This window comes from Labeo rohita, chromosome 2 (genome assembly GCF_022985175.1).
Source record: "Labeo rohita strain BAU-BD-2019 chromosome 2, IGBB_LRoh.1.0, whole genome shotgun sequence".
Lineage (NCBI taxonomy): Eukaryota > Metazoa > Chordata > Actinopteri > Cypriniformes > Cyprinidae > Labeo > Labeo rohita.
The window spans coordinates 28775010-28796748 of record NC_066870.1 but is presented as its reverse complement, the minus strand read 5'-3'; the positions used below and the strand labels follow the sequence as shown (position 1 = coordinate 28796748).

The following is a 21739-nucleotide window of genomic DNA, read 5'->3' as shown; positions in this document are numbered from 1 at the left end:
ATTTGTTGTGTGACATTTTTTAAATACCATATACACTCGGTAGAGTTGACTGGAATACGATATTTGCTAATACATATTTAATGGAACCAGTTTTAACAGCCTCACTTGGGCCTAATTTCTTATAAATATTGTCAGACGTGAAAACACTTTGCAAATAACCCCCTTAAAATGAATACCCCCTTATGACAGACATGCAAAACATAGTGACCCTTCCCTACGCCTGTGGATGGGCACTGGGAGTTTGTGTCCGTCTTATTAGTGTGCAATATTATCATATTTCACGGACGAGCAGGCCAGAGAAGGTAATTACCTGCTCCGTGCTATTAAGCCCTGTTTTATTCCATTCATTTTCGCCTGGCCAACTCAGGCAAAGGGCCACTGGCATTTATTTCCCGTCTGTAGATTTACGAGGACCTCGGCTCAGCCAAGCCATAAAAAATCTGAGGAGGAAAACCGCTCTATGTGTCAATGTGTGCATGTCCACATGAATGTGAAGGAGAACGCTATAAACATTCACACGTTTATGTGAGATTTTTCACGGCCGTGATATAAACAATATTGATCGTCAATTTCAGCACAATTGTTATTGAAGAAAAACAACTTATTTTATGTACAAAATGCAGCTGGGTCTCCAGTCATATTGTCCACCCCCAGATGAAGGAGAATGCTTTATACAAGATAAAAAAAAGGAAAGCTGAGTACGATCTGATCTCAAGCCAGGTGTTTGTGAATCTCACCACCTGCAAGATTTGATCTCAATCAATTCAATTGTTTTGTTTGCCTGTTTCAAGATCTAAATAAAAGCCGCTCTCTGGCTTATCAGAGGTATCCTCAAGTTTGATAACACCAGGCTTTTCCTCGGTTTTCCAGTGTAACCGTGTTTCCTACATTTTGCGAGGCATTTTTCATCTTAAAAAAAGGCTCGATATCGGATGAGCATCTGAAGCCAAGTATTGATTGTAATTTCCTGCAACGTTCATTCCAATCGCAAGCTTTATTAAGAATCTCATTTCTATCTGCCATACGATTGGTGACCCAACAAGCGTGCCCGTACAAACAGAGAGAAAATCAAGAAACAAAATAAGACACCCCAGCGTCCTGTGTCTGAAATCAACATTATTGTGCTGGCCTAATTATATTATTCTACCTTCGCTGGTTTAGTTTGTGTCAGTCTGGAGCAAGTGTGCTGAAGAATGTATGCTTTCTCTGCCAGCCTTACAGAGTGCCAGCGGTAAAACTGGATTGTTATCACCGTGCTGAGACTGACATTGAGACTATTATAGTTTGAAGTTTAAGAAAGTTTAAGAAATAGGCTGCCTAGTTTATGTGGAACTGCTGAAGTACCTCTAAAAATAAAACTCACACGGATAAATGACAATTCAGTTGTTTTCAAGGGTTTACATCAGCTTTATCCTGTTGTACATTCACAAATTTATCTCTATTGTTGTAAAACGGTTAACTGACTGACTGAGTGTTCTCATGGTTAGCTAAAGACTGCAGTTAGCTAAAAACTAGCTTCTCTAGGTTAGTCTGCCATCATGTGGTGATAGTGTGACACTGCACCTTACACTAGGCCTGTAGTAAGATATCGATATGACGAAGGCCTCTTTTCCATCTCACCCATTTCATATCATCTGACTCTCACTAATCTATAAAATCAAAGCTTATCCATGAAATCATATGTGTGAAGAATTTTCAATGACAGCACGTCAGAAGAAATATTTATTGTATTCATTTATTATTGTAATAAAAATAAAGTTGTTGGTCTACATTTTATTTATATTTACAAATATTTGTTGAATTAATTTATTAACAATAATTAAAATATTTTAAAATACAGTAGAAACACACCACACAACTGAACTGGTCAGAATTGTCACATTATTTTCTATAGTCTGCAGTTAAAAGACCAATACCATAGTTCAGTCCTAGACTAGGACTAAATAATATCTGTAGTGCTTCAACTCACATCCCATCATGAGTACATTCAAACTTACTGTAATGTGTGTGTATATTTATACAAATTGTCCAGTTTTATTTGGATTTATTTTTTAGATGGTTAACTCTCATCTGATATTTTCTAAGTCCTTTCTTGCTCTTCCTAAGTATTTTCATTTGTAACTTTGATGGTTTTGTCCTCTTAGGTGTGTTATTATGTGTTGTGTTGATCACTGTATTGTCCCTTGATGCAAATGTGGTCAAATGTGTCCCTACTCCAGGCGTTTTGGGTTTTGTTTCTGTTTCACCTGTCCCACATGTTGTTGCAGTAGATTCTGTCTTTTCTTTGGACACTGAAGTTGGTAGGATGGCTGTTTTGCTGATCTTTGTCTCCAGTGTAGATGTTTTGATTGTCGTCACTGCTGGCATTGCAGTTGTACTTGTGCTGGTCTCTGTTTCAGATGTTGTAATTGTCGTCACTGCTGGTGTTACAGTTGTACTTGTGCTGGTCTCTGTTTCAGATGTTGTAATTGTCGTCACTGCTGGTGTTACAGTTGTACTTGTGCTGGTCTCTGTTTCAGATGTTGTAATTGTCGTCACTGCTGGTGTTACAGTTGTACTTGTGCTGGTCTCTGTTTCAGATGTTGTAATTGTCGTCACTGCTGGTGTTACAGTTGTACTTGTGCTAGTCTCAGTCTCTGTTCCTGATGTTTTGTCTGTTGTAGCTGTAGTTGGGATCATGTTTGTTGTACTTGTATAGCATGTAGTAGGTTTTGGGAAAGGTTTTGTTGTCCTTCTCCCTTCCACTATACTGATTGCTTTCTTAGTCCACTTGCTATCAGGATCTGAACAAATAGTTTTGTTTTTCTTGGTGAGGAACCTGTACATGAAAAAAAAGGATACTTGATGTTTTAGCTCTCAACATTTAATTTTCCACCAATTAGTTACTTACTCTTTGTAAAACTTAATATTGTGATAGATTATAATAATTCTGAACTTGCCTTACAGCCCTGATAAGACATCTTGAATCTTGTGTAGTATAATCCACTATGTTTTCAAATGGTATTTGGGTGTTCGCAGTAAGACAGCAGTCTGGTGGAGGTCCATCATCTGCTGGAGAAGCGCATTGTATTGAGGTGAGTAATCATTACATTCCAGTATAAGATCAACACATGTGCACTCTCTCTTAAGCTACAATGTCAGCTCAAACACTTTATATTTCAGTTGACTGAAAGTTACTAAAGCCAAACCACAATAGTTATCTGAAGAGCTAAACAATTAAAACAATCAAATCTCACCTGCTATCACAACACTCATCCATCCAATAGAGAAAAGAAAGGCAGCAAATACAGTGAACTTCATCTTGCTCTGATGCTCACCTCTGATTATGAAACTTTCTGCTGTGCTGAAGGGTCTTTGTTGAAGGAGGTCTTTCAGCCCACAAAGCTCACCACCCTCTATGATCACTTTTCTTCGTCAACTAGGCCCACAGACACCTCAGTCGGGGACAGGAAAAGATGAGTGATGAGTGGAAGACCAAAAGTGAGAGAGAAAGAGATGCATTTAACCACATAGAGGAAAGTAAAGGGTTACAGAATTCACAATGAGCATTCATCATGGCTCATTTCAGTTCATAGAGACCTAAAGTATTGGTCAGAATGACAGTTCAGTTGAATTTATGTTCTATACATAGACTTGGCTACATAATAGCTCATTTTAATTAAAAAAGCAAACAAACAAACAATTAAATCCATAAAAGTGCTGTTAAATGGTACAATTACATCATTTTATATAGAGCGGTACTGATTCTAAATCACAGTATTTATCTAATATGGTATTTATTTATGTTTTTATTTAGTTTGTTATAGAAATGATACAAAACAATAATCTGAGCTAAAAGACTAAAAAATATGTGTTCAAACCGATTAAAATGTACCCTAATTTGCATCTGAAGTATATTTTTTTACATGGTACTTCAGAAAGTATCTTGGTGAAACAATATTTTCAAAAATGTGATAATAGCACTCTTTTTTTTTTATAAGCGTATAGTATAAAGTATGTACTTTATATGACTACATTCACAAACAGTGTTGGGGGTAATGCATTACAAGTAACGCAAGTTACGTTATATTATTACTTTTTCAAAGTAACTAGTAAAGTAACACATTACTTTTTAATTGACAAGAAAATATCTGAGTTACTTTTTTCAAATAAGTAACGCCAGTTACTTCCCCTTCACTCACAAAAAACAGATTCAGTATTCTTCAAAATGAATAAAAACAGTGAAATTCAACTCAGAATATGACACAAACCGGCAATAATTAAATAGGTTAAATAATACAAATGTCCTTTATGCATTTAATACTATTTTATTAACCAATGTCTTTGCTGCCGACCTTCGATGATGCAATTCAACCATACTAATAAGTAAAAATTACTGAAGATAATCTAACATTTGTTTTCCTTTTTTTATTGCTGAAGAGTTTATATTTTTTCTTCTGTGGTCTACTGTACAGACGTGAAATTACTTTTCTCAAAGCCTGAGGCTTTTGATGTGAAAAGGCTTTTACATTTGCCAAAAATAGAACTTTCTATATTAAAAACAAACAAGCAAGCTCTGCCCAGATTTAAAAAGTAACGCAAAAGTAAAGTAACGCATTACTTTCCATAAAAAGTAACTAAGTAATGTAATTAGTTGCTTTTTTAGGGAGTAACTCAATATTATAATGCATTACTTTTAAAATTAACATTCCCCAGCACTGTTTGCAAACTGCTGTTTCTTAACCGAGCTGGCCTAATTCATGTCACATGACGTGCTTGCTTACAGCAATAAATATGTCGTGCAACAGCTCAGGTTGACAAGAAAGTTTTTGAGTATAAGGGCAACATTAAAAAAGTCAAAATGAGAGTGCATCCATCTAAAAATGGAATCTTTATGCACTTTGTAAGCATTAGGTATAAAATGTGGGCCTGTTAAACGTGTGTGGAAACTACAGAGGCCTTAAAGGGGCTGTGATCATGAAACCACAAAAGTTTTATTCAGCTTAAGTGGGATCTTCCATTTCTCAGCAAGACCTTAAAACAAAACCAGCTCCCACCCAGCACTCACCTACACTTTAACAGAGACACGTGTAGATGTTTCATGATGTATTTTTTCAGACATTCAGAATGAACAACTGCATGTAGTTTAATGCGATTCTACAAATGTTTCTTGTTTTGTAAGGTTAACATTTATGAGTTTGTTCACTACGGCCATATTTGCTATAGTACGGTGGTCCTTTCTGGTATTATATGAAAGTAAATATGAAGACCTAAATGAACAACCACATGCGCATTTCCTGTTTCAAAATCACATGCAAGAAACACGGTCTATGATGTCCTCTGAGCTATTTGTAGAAAGTTCTGGTGTATATAGATGCGAGATGACAGACCACAGCATCACACTCTGTTCTGCGAGAGGAAGTAGTGATAGCTATGCTGCACCTAACTGTGCATTATATGCTAAGTTCTAGTAAACCAAAGAGCAGCCAGTGGGCAATATGCTCATCTTTGAAGTTTCGTTTTTTGGTGACCAGAATTGCATAAACTTGACCTGCGTCATTGGAAAAGATTTGAGTTGTATTATAATCAAAGTTGCGGTGAAGATGTGTGTTAATACTTCATGTTCTGGCTCTGATTTGCACTCTGGGTTTTCAGCAGTGGTGGAAAAAGTAGGTCCAGACTTAAGAAAAATACTAATACCACACTAAGATATTAACAAAGTTAAAATTCCAAATGTTAAAGTTCACTTCCAAAACAAAAATTTACAGATTTACTCGCCCCTTTTTGATCCAAGATGTTCATGTCTTTCTTTCTTCAGTCAATAAGAAATTATGTTTCTTGAGGAACCAGGATATGTACCAATAAGTTTGGATATGTACCAATAAGTACATATCACTACAGATTTTGTAATCATTTTCATACACAGTTATGATTACAGCTCCATATATTTTGCTTTCCGGATGTAACAAGCTTGCTCGGTAGCTCAGCCAGCACGGATTTGGACTTATTGGATTCCTTGGGTACGAATCCTGTCAAAAACTTGACTTGTGATGAAAGAGCTGAAAGATGAAATTGAAAAACAAGCTAAAACAGCATGCTTGCGACTGTGTTTTTACATCAAATTCTGTTTTTTTCATACTATCGGGTAGGTTTAGGTGTAAAACATCATGGAGCATTAAAGTTACAGCTTAATGGACATTTCAGGTCAGAACTGTGGTCACACGGAGAATCGCTAAAATGGATGCATATATTTTGAGACAAAATCTTAATCATATAATATAATAAAATATAATTTGTTGTTACTACTGTATACCTATTAGGGGTGGAGCCGAACCCGAATACGGTATTCGGAAAGGCACAAATAGCGTGTTTTTACAAATACTTATTTCGAACAAATACTTAAAAAGATATTTGTATTCGGGAACAAGAAAAACTTTATATCAAAAAGCTGATTTCCTCATGAGACCGCAGTGCACGCCCGCATGAGCTGAGTGAGTGACATTCAGGAGTCGGAGGGGTTGGGGGCAGGGCATATGCTCCCAAAATTTAATCTGTATTTTTGGAAATTTGTGCGATATTTCTTGTTTTTATTTCTTTACAAAACTTTCGCTATTTTATGCCCAGACCGCTGTGAGCTGATACAGTGACAGTTTCTTTTTCTCCAACATTACATAACTAAAAACTCGATCTGTACATTCTTAACAGATTTTAGATATTTTTCACTCTTTCACTGACACTGCGCTCCGCTTTTTTTTTTCTCTCTCTTAACCAACCTCTGTTCCGGATTTGCAAAACTACATTGCAATTAGTGTGTGAACGATTTTTGATTGTGGACAATTAAAATGTCTCCACAATCTGCTTTTGAAGAAATATACTATATTTTGTGCTACAGCGCACATTCTGGCATACACTCACATTAAATGATAACTCCACTCACATTTTCCACTGGGGACACACTTTTCAAAATGACCACTTTTGAATAGTTTTGTTAAATTAATGTCTTGTATTGTGGAATGCACGGACCGCCGATTTGCCATCGTTAAAACGAAAAAAGTCATTTTTTAAAGCCCTTGTTTAGAGAGCGACTCCCCAGTTCACCTTAGCATAGCTTCCCGTCACCCATTAAAGTTGAAACTAATGGATTTGGGCAACCAAATAGAAAAGAGTGTGGCTGCTGCTGAGATCTCTTGGTCCTCCACCAGCCAAAAAAAGTGTGTAGAAGTGTAACGTTTTTTACGCCTATTTTGATTTTTACCAATGCAAATACAAATACAAATACTTTTTTACAAATACAGATACAAATACCGGCTGCTTTGCACACCCCTAATACCTATATTAAATTATAATATAATAATATTATGGGATCTACTTCAATGATTTCAGAATATTTACTTAATGCTTTCAGAATATTTACTTAGAATGATTTTGTTTCTGTATTTTAAAAATATTTTTTTTATATTAACATATTTTATTGACAATATCTTTACTGAATAAAAATTAATTCTTTTAATGAACCACAGTGAACCTTTTCTTAAGATGTGCTTTTAGCCCCGTTGTACCCTACATTTTTGTCATGAGATTGGTCAAGGGGTTGTGGAAAATTTGATAGAAAAAAAGTCATTTTAAAATTTTACAAAATGTATTTCAACAGTAAAAAATAAATTTGTATGTGTGTAAATCTTAGGAGTTTTTCATTATTCTTTCCATGTTCTGTAAAGCTGATTTGGAATGATGCTGTGAAAAACACAAAAAATTAATTAAAGATAATATTTGAATAATTTGCTTTAGTACAAGCCATTTTTTTAACAGCAACATGTTGCCTTTACAATATTCCTATTTTACACACACTGTAAAAAATTACCATGATTTTAACCAATACGACTAAAAATGTAAAGTAAAAACCTATTAAAGGAGAAGTCCACTTCCAAAAGAACAATTTACAAATAATTTATTCACCCCCTTGTTGTCACACCCCTGTGGACTGTTTATGTTGGTTTCTCCCTCTTTCCTGTCCTCATTTATCATCATTAGTTAACCTGTGTCTTGATTAGGTTCATTGTGATCACCTGTCTTTATAAGTTGCATTCAGTTCTGTGTTTCAGATTCGTTCATTTTGCTGAACGGACTCAAATGTCAGAGACGGTAAAATGATCCAAACTTCCCATCACTACCACAAATCACGTCTAAGTTCAGTGTCTGTGTACTCTGGCTCAAAAAGGTAGAATATGGCGAAAAACACCATCTTGTTTTCTCCTACAACTTCAGAATCGTCCGACATCATTGTACCTTTTTGTTTGTAAACAGCATTTGACTTACTTGCAATTTCTTAGTCTTCGCGTGTTTGCTTTGCTTTGGGTCTGTAGTTTCGTCTACGTTCCGCATGACATTTCAATGTTATTTAATAGGACAGGGGTGGCACACTCCGGTTCAGCTCCAACCCTAATAAAAATACAACTGGCTGTAGCTTCCAAGTAACCCTTCATTCCTTGATTAGCTTGTCCAAGTGTGTTTGATTAGGGTTGAAGCAAAACTCTGCAGAGCTGCGGCTCTCCAGGACCGACGTTCACCACCCCTGCAATAGTACATAGCGTCGTGGACGTGCATCCCAGAGCCTGTGCTACACAAGCTTTTGTGCTTAAAAAGTATACAAATTTTTATTTTCCAAAAAAAAAAAAATGACAGATATTTTCGCTAGATAAGACCCTTCTTCCTCAGCTGGGATCGTTTAGAGCCCTTTGAAGCTGCATTTAAACTACATTTTGGATGTTCGAAATCCATGAAATTAATGAAGTCCATTATATGGGGAAAAATCGTAAAATGCTTTCCTCAAAAACCATAAAATTTCTTCACGACTGAAGACAGAAAGACATGAACATCTTGGATGACGAGGGTGAGTAAATTATTTGTGAATTGTTGTTCTGGAAGTGGAGTTCTCCTTTAATTAGTTAATGGTACGTTCCCTTACTATATAGTCAAAAACTGTATTGGACATTACATATACTTTTACGGTAATGGAAAGTAAAAAAGAATGTATAATTTACAGTGAAAAGCATAAACTGACATTCCCAGAATTCCCTGAAATTGAAATAATTATATTTCTTGTTTTGTTTTGTTTTTTCTTATCAGATGTGTACAGTAGGGTTGTATGTGACATCTAATGTTATTAAATTAATGTTTATTGCATTATTTCAGTTTTATCTGTGTTACCATGATAATGTTTAATGTTTCTGTGAATAACACCATGCACCGCACCTTCTATATATGTTTTTTCTCAGCTTGTGGAAAAGCGGCTGGTGATGAGCTTTGGTTAATCATGTGACTTTCACATCACCACCAGCATTTGGTGGTTATCAGTATATTACAAAGGTACTAAACATTACATTACATAACATTATGTCAGTTAATGAAATACCTTGTTTAAATGTAAATTTATGTTAAATCCATAAAACCCGAAATGACACTACCACACTTTTTACAGTAAAATCCTGGAAACTACAGCTATCAGTTTTTTTTTGTTGTTGTTGTTTTTGTTTGTTTGTTTGTTTTTTGTTATAAATATGATTGTTTGAATACAAGAAAGACCTTTGCAAAGGGTGCTAGGGCTGTAGGAAAAACGGTGACAATTTTTTAAAGGACCAATTGTGACTATTAACTAGTTGTTTATTGGCATGCATATTACTAGCATATTGGCTGTTTATTAGTACTTAAAAAGCACATATTAATGCCTTATTCTGCATGACCGTATTTTAAATCCTAGTCCTTAATCCTAGGCCATACCTAAACTTAATATCTACCTTATGAACTTTTAATAAGCAGCAAATTAGGTGTTCACTGAGGCAAAAGTTGTAGTTAATAGATAGTTAATAGAGAGAACTTGTCCCTAAACTAAAGTGCGGTGGGAAAAACTAAACTTGTTCCTTCGAGTCATCTTCCTATAGGAAGACAAATGAACTAAACCAAAAGATGCGCTCAGTATATGTTTCCTCGCCAAGCTGCCCACGCATAGCTATTTACTTGGTCTCTTGCCTGATTTGTTGTGTTGTCACTGTCAGCATAAGTAATCTGACTACTACATTTAAAGAAGAGATCACCAAAATATTAAAGCTGTATGATGATAAAGATTTCAGGCATAACTTCACAATCTTCTGTCCACCTAACACAAAAATTCCTAAAAAGTACATCTTTAAGAGAAAATGGTATTTACTGCATCTTTAATTTAATAATAATAAATGTGCTCTACAGTGCCATACATGCATATGGATTAATATGATTACATTGCATTTACTAGTTAGTTAAATTATTTTGATATACTTACATTTATTTTAAATTAATTAAAAAAGCAACACACAAAATAGAAGTCATCACACAAAACATGACCAAAAATTTTTACAAAACATATGATCAATGTGGGCAGAATCAAAGTGCTGATTTTTCACTACCATTGTCACGAACCTGGTCGGTGTCCCGTTGTCTACTCACCACCAGATGTCACTCTCGCTCCACCCACTCACTCTGACTGTCGCTTTGCATCTCGGACTGCATCTCCCATCCTCCACCGCTCTGATTGCGTCAGCCCCCGTGACCAATCAGGCATCCTATAAAACCCCGGTCCTCCTCAGTTGCACTTCCTGGATTGTTGTTTCGTTGATTCTTTGTATTGTTTATATTTCTGTTTCCCTAGTGTTTCCCAAGTTCCTGGTTTTTTGATCTCCTGCCTGGTTTTCTCGTTTACGTCTGTCTAGCCGCCTGCCTTGTGATTTATCGCTCGTCTTTATCGGATTATTCTCTTGGATCGCCTGTTTCATCCCTGTCTGCTCCTGTCTCTACCCTGCCTGTATGACCATGTCTCTGTCTCGTCCCAATAAAAGCTTGCTTATGGATCCGCTCGCCTCTCGTCAATCACTCCTTGTAACAGAACAATCCAGCACAACAGGATCCAGCAGCTTTCACCCCGGACATTCATCAGATATGGACACGGACATAACTCTATCCAGAATCAAACAGCGATCACACACACTTGAACAATATACACGTGAGTTTATTTCCATTGCTAACCATTCCACTCTCCCGGACTGTATATTAATTGAGGTTTTCTGTGACGGCGTGAACCAGCCCCTCCGTGCACGACTGAGACGCGAGGGCCCGCGCTCGTCACTGGAGGATTTTTTAAACTTTGCATTTTTGTGTGTGGGTTCGCCGTGCACCGTGGGGGTCGCGCAGAGGGAGCGCGACAACGCGGCAATGGCGACCGCGCGTCCCATTCGCAGATGGACGGTCATGCCGGAGCACGATGCTACAAACACGTTTGCCGCCTGGATTGCTCGTGAAATGGCGGCCGTGTCGGAGCGCGCTCGAGCAATGGCGGCGATAGCGGAGCCCGTTCACAAGATGGCGGCAGCGCCGGCGCGCACTCACAAGATGGCGGCGACGGCGGAGTCCGTTCACAAGATGGCGGCGGAAACAGAGCTCCGTCATGTCACAGCTGCCATACCAGAGCTATATGGAGCTGCAGCTGCATTTCCTGAGTCAAGTAAAGTTTCCGAGCCAAGTCAAGTTGCTGCTGCTGTTCCTGCGTCAAGTCAAGTCAGAACTGCTCTTAAGGCAAGTCAAGTTAAAACTGTGTTTCCTGTGTCAAATCAGGCCAGAACTGTTGTCCCTGTGTCAAGTCAAATTACAACTCTTGCCTCTGTCTCAAGTCAAATTACAGCCATCTTTCCTGAGCCACTGCACAAGATGGCCGCCGCCTCCAAGCAACAGCCCAAGATGGCCGCCGTCTCCAAGCAACTACACAAGATGGCCGCCATCCGGACACCACCTGTGGTCAGGATGGCCCACGTGCTGGACACTCCTCTAGTGACAGTATGGGCAGCTAAAATGGCACTCCTTAATGCCACGGCGAGTACCCCAGAGTCAAGTCAAGACACAGCTGTCGTTCTCCACGAGTCAAGTCACGTTACGGCTGTTCCCCACGAGTCAAGCCAAGTCACACCTGTTCTTCACGAGTCAAGTCACGCTACAGCTGTTGTTCCTGAGTCAAGCCAGGTTGTTCCTGAGTCAAGTCATGTTACAGCTGTTGTTCTTGAGCCAAGCCATATTGTTCAGGAGTCAAGCCAGGTTACAGCAGATCCTCATGAGCCAAGCCATGCTGCTGCTGTTATTCCAGAGCCAAGTCAAACTTCAGCCGCTGCTCCAGAGTCAAGTCAGGCTACAGCTGTAGCCTCCAAGTCCAGTCCGGCCTCCAAGTCCAGTCCGGCCTCCAAGTCCAGTCCGGCCTCCAAGTCCAGTCCGGCCTCCAAGTCCAGTCACGTCAAGGCTGTCATCCCCGCGTCAAGCAACGTCAAGGCTGTCGTCCCCGCGTCAAGCAACGTCAAGGCTGTCGTCCCCGCGTCAAGTAGAGTCACTAATAATCTTCACGAGCCGAGTCAGGTCATTGCTGATCTCCAAGAGTCAAGCCAGTTCACTATTGATCTTCATGAAGCAGGTCAGGTCACAGTTGGTCACCACGAACCAAGTCATATCCTGCCCGACGGCTCAGAGCCCCATCACGCCTCGTCTGACCGCTCAGAGTCAAGTCATGTCTCGTCTGATCGCCCAGAGCCTCTCCATGTTTCTTCAGACCTCCCAGTGCCTCGTCATGTCTCGTCTGACCTCCCGGAGCCGTGCCATGCCTCGTCAGATATCCCACGATCACGGCCTATCATGGTAACCAGTGTACTGGACCCACCACAACCTCCCGCTGCTGCTCTTCCTCTAATGGCGGTTGCCATCTGGTGTGTGTGGGCTGCACACTGTGCCCCTGAGATCACGTCTGTTCACAGATCAACCCCTGAGGCCACGTCTGTTCACCAGTCTGCTCCAGAGCTCCCGTCTGATCTCAAGCCTGCTCCAGAGTCCCTCTCTGATCTCAAGCCTGCTGCAGAGCTCTCGTCTGGTTTCCAGCCTGCTCCAGAACTCCCCTCTGATCTCAAGCCTGCTGCAGAGCTTTCGTCTGGTCTCCAGCCTGACCCAGAGCTCCCCGCTGATCACAAGCCTGCTTCAGAGGTCCCGTCGGGTCTCAAGTCTGCTCCCGAAGCCTTCCCCATCGGAGAAGCTGCGCCAAAGCCTCCAGAGGTGTCGGCGTCGGCCGTAGAACCTCTTATGGAGGGGGCGTTAACTGCTAAACTCTCTGCTTCTCCCTTTTTCCTGTCTGCATCCTCTGTCACTGTTCTCCCCAGGTCCCCGTCCAAGACGCAGCCTCCTGTTCCGCCCCGGAGGGCGGCTCCGCCTCCTGTTCCGCCCCGGAGGGCTGCGGTACCTCCTGTTCCGCCCCGGAGGGCTGCGGTACCTCCTGCTCCGCCTCCTGTTCCGCCCGGAGGGCTGCGGTACCTCCTGCTCCGCCTCCTGGTCCGCCCCGGAGGGCTGCTGCGCCTTCTCCCCCTACTCTGTCTGCCTCCTCTGTCCCTGCTTTCCCCAGGTCCCAGACCGTGACGCAGATTCCTGTTTCTCCCTGGAGGGCTGCTCCGCCCCCTGCTCTGCCTCCGGCTCCGCCCTGGAGGGCTCCTGCGCCTCCTGTTCTGCCTCTGGCTCCGCCCTGGAGGGCTCCTGCGCCTCCTGTTCTGCCTCCGGCTCCGCCCTGGAGGGCTCCTGCGCCTCCTGCTCTGCCTCCGGCTCCGCCCTGGAGGGCTCCTGCTCTGCCTCCTGCTCTGCCTCCTGCTCTGCCTCCTGCTTCGTCCTGGAGGGCTTCTGCGTCTCCTGCTCCGCCCTGGAGGGCTCCTGCGCCTCCTGCTCCGCCTCCGGCCCCTCCCTGGAAGGCTCCTGCTCCACCTCCGCCCTGGAGGGCTCTTGCTCCGCTTCCGGCCCCACCCTGGAGGGTACCTGCTCTGTCGGTCCTGCCTCAATCTCTGGGCTTCCCTCATGGACCTGGTCCTCCTGCCCTCGCCCTGTCTCCCTCCCATCCCACCGCTCCCCTGGACTGTTGTTTCTTTCGAGCGTCTGGAAGCCGCTCCTTGGGGGGGGGCTATGTCACGAACCTGGTCGGTGTCCCGTTGTCTACTCACCACCAGATGTCACTCTCGCTCCACCCACTCACTCTGACTGTCGCTTTGCATCTCGGACTGCATCTCCCATCCTCCACCGCTCTGATTGCGTCAGCCCCCGTGACCAATCAGGCATCCTATAAAACCCCGGTCCTCCTCAGTTGCACTTCCTGGATTGTTGTTTCGTTGATTCTTTGTATTGTTTATATTTCTGTTTCCCTAGTGTTTCCCAAGTTCCTGGTTTTTTGATCTCCTGCCTGGTTTTCTCGTTTACGTCTGTCTAGCCGCCTGCCTTGTGATTTATCGCTCGTCTTTATCGGATTATTCTCTTGGATCGCCTGTTTCATCCCTGTCTGCTCCTGTCTCTACCCTGCCTGTATGACCATGTCTCTGTCTCGTCCCAATAAAAGCTTGCTTATGGATCCGCTCGCCTCTCGTCAATCACTCCTCGTAACAACCATCACCTTATTCATTTGTAAGACTTTTATTTTAAAGTTATTCAGTTATTCTGGTATTACCAGTATACAAGCATAAAAAGCTGTCCAAACTTGTCCAGCAGATGTTTTAAGGCTGTTTGATACAAAAGTATTTAGCTTGTTCCTTTTTTAAACAAAAGTAATTATTGATGCTTTTATATCCGTCATGTATTTCAAATGACACTGATGTTACCAACAACTCCACCTTTTTCTTCTCCACCTTGGACAACCCATCCAGCTGAAATGTCTCTGTAGTTTCAATAGATCTACTTTGATCCGGCTCCAGTGGTTTGATCTTTGTGATGGCAAACTGTTTCCTGTCTGTTTTTTCAGTTGTTATTCTTCTGTTTAAGATGTGTATATAATCCTGGACCCAGTCTTCTACTGGAGAAGAGCAAATTATGTTGTTCTCCACAGTTATGAATCTGTAAGTAAGAAAAAGTAAGAAAATGTGTACATAAATAGTTCTAATTTTATACTTCAAAACATGTATTTCTAATAAGAGTCCAGTAAAAATAGATTATGCAATAGACAGTAGATAATAGATAATAGTCCATATATAAAAATAAGAATAATAACAATAAAAATGTTATGCCCTAAACTCACAGTACAGCCCAAAAACATTGATTTTCATGTTAGTATAAGCCTACATACTCTCTCTCAAAAAACCCAACATATCATCACCAACTACTCTGTATGTTTCTGTTTCACCCATCTGAAATGTTGTCACACTACTGAGAGGAGATTCTGGCTTGTCTTTGTACACTGAAGTTGGTTGAGTGGTTGTTTTGCTGGTCTCTGTCTCCAGTCCAGGTGTTTCAATTGTCATCACTATTGATGGTACAGTTATACTCGTGCTGATCTCCTTTCCAGAAAATTTGATTGTCGTCACTATTGGTAGTACAGGTGTACTTGAGCTTGTCTCTGGTCCAGACATTTCAATTGTCGTCACTATTGGTGGTACAGTTATACTCGTGCTGATCTCCAGTCCAGAAAATATGATTTTCATCACTACTGGGGGTACAGGTGTGCTTGTGCTGGTCTCAGTCTCTTTTCCCAGTGCTTTTTCTGTTGAAGGTGTTGTACTTGTATAGTATGAAGTGGGTGCTGGTGGCTTTTCCCACCCTCTGTTGCCTTTGCTATTTCAGCCTAGAAACTGTCTGGATCTGAACAAATAATTTTGTTTTCCTTGGTGTGCACTCTAAATATGAATAATAATAATACTTGACATTTTAGCTTTCTTCATTTAATTATCTACCCATTACCCAATTATTCCTGAATCTGTGTAAAACTTCAAACTGTTATATATATTGAAATCTCTGAACTTGCCTTACAGCTCGGACAGGACATAGATTTTTTTCTTGCATGTCATAATACAGAATGTCTTCATGTTGAATTCTGGTGTTTGACACAGTAAGACAGCAGTGTACTGGACGTATATCGCCTATTAGAGAAGCACATCATTTTATTGGGGTGAGTATTCACTAGCAGAGTGTAAGACATACGCATGTGCACTTTCTCATTAGTTACTCATTTCAACTTCTCTACATTTCAGTTAAGTGAAAGCTACCAAATCTAGATGTTTTAATTGTCATCAGTATTGGTGTTACAGTTGTACTCATGCTGGTCTCAAACTTTGTTCCCTGTGTTTTGTTTGTTCTGTTTACAGTTAGGATTATGTTTTACTTGTATAGCACATACCTTTTCTAAGTCCTTTCTTGTTTTTCCCAAGTTTTTTGATTAGCGGCTTTGGTGTTTTTTTCCTGTGATAAAGCGGTGGTATAGTGGTGATAGTTGCTGCAGATGTGATCAGAGGTGTTTCTGTTGGTGGTGCAGTTGTTTCACTTGTCCCACATGTTGTTGCAGTAGATTCTGGCTTTTCTTTGGACACTGAAGGTTGTAGGGTGGTTTTGCTGATCTTTGTCTCCAGTGTAGATGTTTTGATTGTCGTCACTGTTGGTGTTACAGTTGTACTTGTGCTGGTCTCTGTTTCAGATGTTGTAATTGTCGTCACTGCTGGTGTTACAGTTGTACTTGTGCTAGTCTCAGTCTCTGTTCCTGATGTTTTGTCTGTTGTAGCTGTAGTTGGGATCATGTTTGTTGTACTTGTATAGCATGTAGCAGGTTTTGGGTAAGGTTTTGTTGTCCTTCTCCCTTCCACTATACTGATTGCTTTCTTAGTCCACTTGCTATCAGGATCTGAACAAATAGTTTTGTTTTTCTTGGTGAGGAACCTGTACATGGAAAAAAGGATACTTGATGTTTTAGCTCTCATCATTTAATTTTCCACCAATTCGTTACTTACTTTGTGTAAAATGTAATATTGTGATAGATTATAATAATTCTGAACTTGCCTTACAGCCCTGATAAGACATCTTGAATCTTGTGTAGTATAATTCACTATGTTTTCAAATGGTATTTGGGTGTTTGCAGTAAGACAGCAGTCTGGTGGAGGTCCATCATATTCTGAAGAAGCACATTGTATTGAGGTGAGTAATCATTACATTCACAGTATAAGATCAACACATGTACACTCTCTCTTAAGCTACAATGTCAGCTCAAACACTTTACATTTCAGTTGACTGAAAGTTACTAAAGCCAAACCATCTGAAGAGCTAAACCATTAAAACAATCAAATCTCACCTGCATCCTCAACACTTATCCATCCTATAGAGAAAAGAAAGGCAGCAAATACAGTGAACTTCATCTTGTTCTGTTGCTCACTTCTAATTATGAAACTGAAGGGTCTATGCTGAACGAAGTCTTTCAGCCCACAAAGCTCACCGCCTCACCATCCTCTGCAATCACATTTCTTCATCATAAATAAATAAATAAAAATTAACCTCTAAAAACTGACCCAAAAAGAGTGCTGTAGCATGATATTACTTTGGTAATCACAGTATTGATTCTAAATGATTACAGTATTTTAATATAGTATTTATATTTTTTAATTTGGTTACATAAACCAAACTGATAGACTAAAAATATATGTTTTTAAGATAATACTACATGCTGATTTTTGTCTAAAGTATCTTTAAAGTCTTTTTTTCTATCATGGTGTTTTAATGGTACGTGTCCAAGAAATTCTATGTTACCATGTTAAAAATGTGGTAATACCATGGTATGTTTTTGTGAATATACTGTATTTAGAGCTACTGTATACCGGACTATAGTACATACAGTACATGCCACTATTTTCTGTAAAGTTGCAGTGGATTGATGTTAAGATCTATTGTGAAAAACAAACTAAAATTAGTTAACAAGAGTTTGAATGCTGTCCAGAGTTCCTTTTTGGATCCTGTTCCACTTCTCCATCATTTCTCTTCTCAACAGTTCTGTTGAAAATATATGTCAAAAATATACAGAAAAGACAACTAATACAAAGAGGTACTTAACAGAAATTTAATGTCCAGTCCATAACAAATATTCACTACAGAACCATTCAAAACACAACTTAATATGGACAAGATTATGTTTTACTGTAAATGCATTTTATACTAATAAAAAAAAAAAAAAAAGTCACAAATCACACAAAACGGGTATACAAAAATTAATGGCACAAACATAATGACACAAACCCATTGATTTTTAACTAGATATCAGAAGTAATTCAGTCATCCTGGTAATATCAGTAGATTTTATTAGCATAAAGAAGTTTTTTCTTTTTAAATAATTAAGTTGTCTAAACATTTTATACAGAAAACAAAAGTAAAACCTTGCTTCTATTTTAACAAAAGTACAGTGGTTGGGTGCTCTTAATGGCTAATTCGTTTTTGCCTGCTTTTTTCTGGTTTTCGGTTTCTTTTGTTCTGTTCAAGATCTGTATGTAATTCTGGACCCAACTCTTCTTTGGGGAGGAGCATATTGTTTTGTTCCTCACAGTTGTGAATCTGTAAATAAGCAAATATGTACACACAAACTATACATACAGTCATGTGAAAAAGTTAGGACACCCTATTGAATTTCATGGTTTTATGTATCGGGACATAATAAAAAATGATCTGGTCCTTGGCAAGTCTTAAAATTTAGAAAATAAGTCCTCAGATAAACATCATCACATGTCATATCACACTGTGTCATTATTTGTTTAACAACAATAAAGCCAATATGGAAAGGCCATGTGTGACAATGTTAGGACACCCTATGAGTCAGTTGCCTGTAGATCCACTTTTAGCAGCAATAACTTGAAGCATTCATTTTCTGTGTGACTTTATCAGTCTCTCACATCGTTCTGGAGGAATTTTGACCACTCTTCTTTTCAACGTTGCTCCAGTTTATTGAGGTTTGTGGGAATTTGTTTATGCACAGCTCTCACCACAGCATTTGAGTCAGGATGAGCTCTGGACTTGGACTGGGCTGTCACAACACCTTGATTCTTTTCTTTTCAGCCATTCTGTTGTAGATTTGAAGGTGTGCTTGGGATCATTGTCCTGTTGCATGATCCAGTTTTGGCCCAACTTTAGATGTCGGACAGATGCCCTCGCATTTGACTCTACAATACTTTGATATACAGAGGAGTTCATGGTCAACTCAATGACTGTGAGGTGCTCAGGTCCTGTGGCTACAAAACAAGCCCAAAATGATCAGCCCTCCTCCAGGATGTTTGTCTTTTGGTATGAGGTGTTTGTGCTGATATGCTTTTTAGGTTTTCACCAAAATTGGTGCTGTGCATTATGGCCAAACATCCCCACTTCGGTCTCGTCTGTTCAAAGGATATTAGTTTAGAAGACTTGTGTTTTGTTCAGATGCAACTTTGCAGACCTAAACTGTGCTGCAATGCTGCAATGAAGTTTTCTTCTGCCAAGCCTTCCAAACATGCCATTTTTGTCCCATATTTTTCTAATAGTATTGTCATGAACTTTTTCATTTAACATGTTAACTGAGGCCTGTAGAGTCTGAGGTGTAGTTCTTGGGTTGTCTGCCATTTCTCTGAGCTTTACACGCTCTGATCTTGGGGTAAATTTTCTGTGATGTCCACTCCTGGAAGGAGAGGTGTCTGTTTTAAATGTCTCCCACTTGTGAATAAAGTTCAGATTGTTTGGAAATGGCCGTATTACTCTTCTCAGATTGATGGCAGCAACAATTGCTTCTCTGAGATGATTGCTGATGTCTTACCTCCTTGGCAATGTGTTAACGTGCACCTGAAGGCTCCAGACCAGCAAACTGACAAAGCTTATGCTTTTATAGAGGCGCTCGGATTTGCTGATGATCAGTTAATCAAAGGTATTTAATTATCAGTGCTTGACTGTTATTTACCCTCTTAATTCCAATGTTGACAGTAAGGGTGTCCTAACTTTGTCACACATGGCTTTTCTATTTTGGCTTTATTTTTGTTCAGTGAATAATGACACGGTGCAATTTGTCATGTGTTGTTGTTCATCTGAGGTTTTATTTTCAAAATAAGACCAGCCAAGCACCCTTTGTTTATTTAAATGATGTCCTGATACAGAAAACCATGGAATTCAATAGGGTGTCCTAACTTTTTCACATGACTGTGTATATATATATATATATATATATATATATATGTATACATACATACATGTGTGTGTGTGTGTGTGTACACTTGTACAACTATCTTTGTGAGGGATGGTTTGAATTTTAGACCATCAGAGTGAGGAAAATTTTGGCTGCTCCTCACTTTCTGAGACCCCTTTAAAGGCCTGTTTGAGGGTCAAGACTTGGTTTTAGGGATCAGGTAAAGATTAGGTTTAGGGTAAGGGTTTGGCTGAGGCACTTAGTTCTGATGGGTAGGTTTAGGGTAAGGAGCTAGAGATTGCATTGAGTCAATGTATGTCCTCACAAAGATAGTAATACAGAGTTGTGTGTGTGTAGACAGATAAAGATATGTGTGATGATAGATAGATAGATAGATAGATAGATAGATAGATAGATAGATGTGTATGCATGTGTATGTTGGATTATTTAAGCAGGCTTAAAACTTACAGTACAGCTCTAACTGAACATTGCGGTGGTTCCTGAACTCTGTAATTCACAATTTCATGAAGTTCTGGTCTTTTGTTATATTTAAGCAGCAATCTTTTAAAGACATAATTGGAAGTTCTCTCTTGCCCGGTTTTTCAGTTACTTTTCTTCTGTTCAAGATCTGTATGTAATCCTGGACCCACCCTATCTTTGGGTAGGAGCAAATTGTTTTGTTCTTCAGAGTTGTAAATCTGTAAATAAACAAATGTGTAGACATGCACACACACAGACACACACACGTGTATATATATATATATATGTATATGTATGTATGTATGTATAGATAAACCAATATAGATAGAGATAGATGTGGGTGGGTGTGATTATTTTAGCAGATTTAAACTTACAGTATAGCTCTCACTGAACAACGCTGTGGTTCCTGAACTCTGTAATTTACAATTTCATGAAGTTTTGGTTTGTCTTTCATTCCTGGTAAGCAGCACTCTTTTTGCCAAGGTAATGGCAGTAAAGAAAGAAAGAAAGATTAAGATTAAGATTAAGATTTATTATTCAATCAATATCATAACGATACAAGATCTAAATGGGGTATCAAGATATGCACTCTTGTGCTTTTGCCATTTAATATCACAGGCAATCCAACGTGATCTCATGATAAAATGTGTTTTGCTAAAACATGGTTCTACAAAACGTACATTTACTGTTTTTTCAGACACTAAAACGTACAATACTGACATACTGATGACAGCTAAAACATAAATTATTTAGGCCTTAGTATGAACGACTTACTGAAATAACTTACAAATGAATCCTCATGAATATTGAAAACACGGCATTAATTTGATTATTATTGTATTTAGCAGTCATATCAATGGCATTATGTTTTCAACTGCATTATTAAATTGTTTACTTATTTTCCTAATATGAAAAGATAACATTTTGTTCTGCTCTGTGTGATTTCTGCTGCCAACTTGTTTAAAAGAATAAATAATGTTAAACAAGACTACACTTTAAAACCTTAAAATGAATAAAATTTCTGCAATCATCTAACCATTACTTATTATGTAATGTTTACTTTGTTTGGCATTGGACACAAAGGGCATTTTGTCTGACATGCTGTGACTGACAAAAGAACCATAAAATACACAAAAAAACGCAATATAATTACAAAAGAAATCAATTTTGTTTGTGCACTGTAATCCAAACCTTTAGAATCCATATGAATGTGAGAAACAGAACCAAATCCAAGCCTTTATTCAGCGATCTTTATCTCCATCCTAAGCAGCCACCGTAAGCATCAAACCCCAGGCAGGCGCACTTTTTACA

The 21739-nt window shown here is 39.4% G+C and overlaps 1 protein-coding gene across 1 annotated transcript; it reads right to left on the bottom strand.

Moving 5' to 3' along the window:
• Positions 1-1921: 1921 nt before the first annotated feature.
• On the bottom strand, positions 1922-17177 carry LOC127174916 (integumentary mucin C.1). The gene is made up of 5 exons (XM_051125604.1): positions 17114-17177; positions 16825-16936; positions 16172-16704; positions 15800-15914; positions 1922-2818 (listed from the first exon to the last, which is right to left on the bottom strand). The coding sequence occupies exons 1-5, from the start codon at positions 17175-17177 to the stop codon at positions 2035-2037; spliced, it is 1608 nt and encodes a 535-aa protein (XP_050981561.1). The 3' UTR covers positions 1922-2034.
• Positions 17178-21739: the final 4562 nt, after the last annotated feature.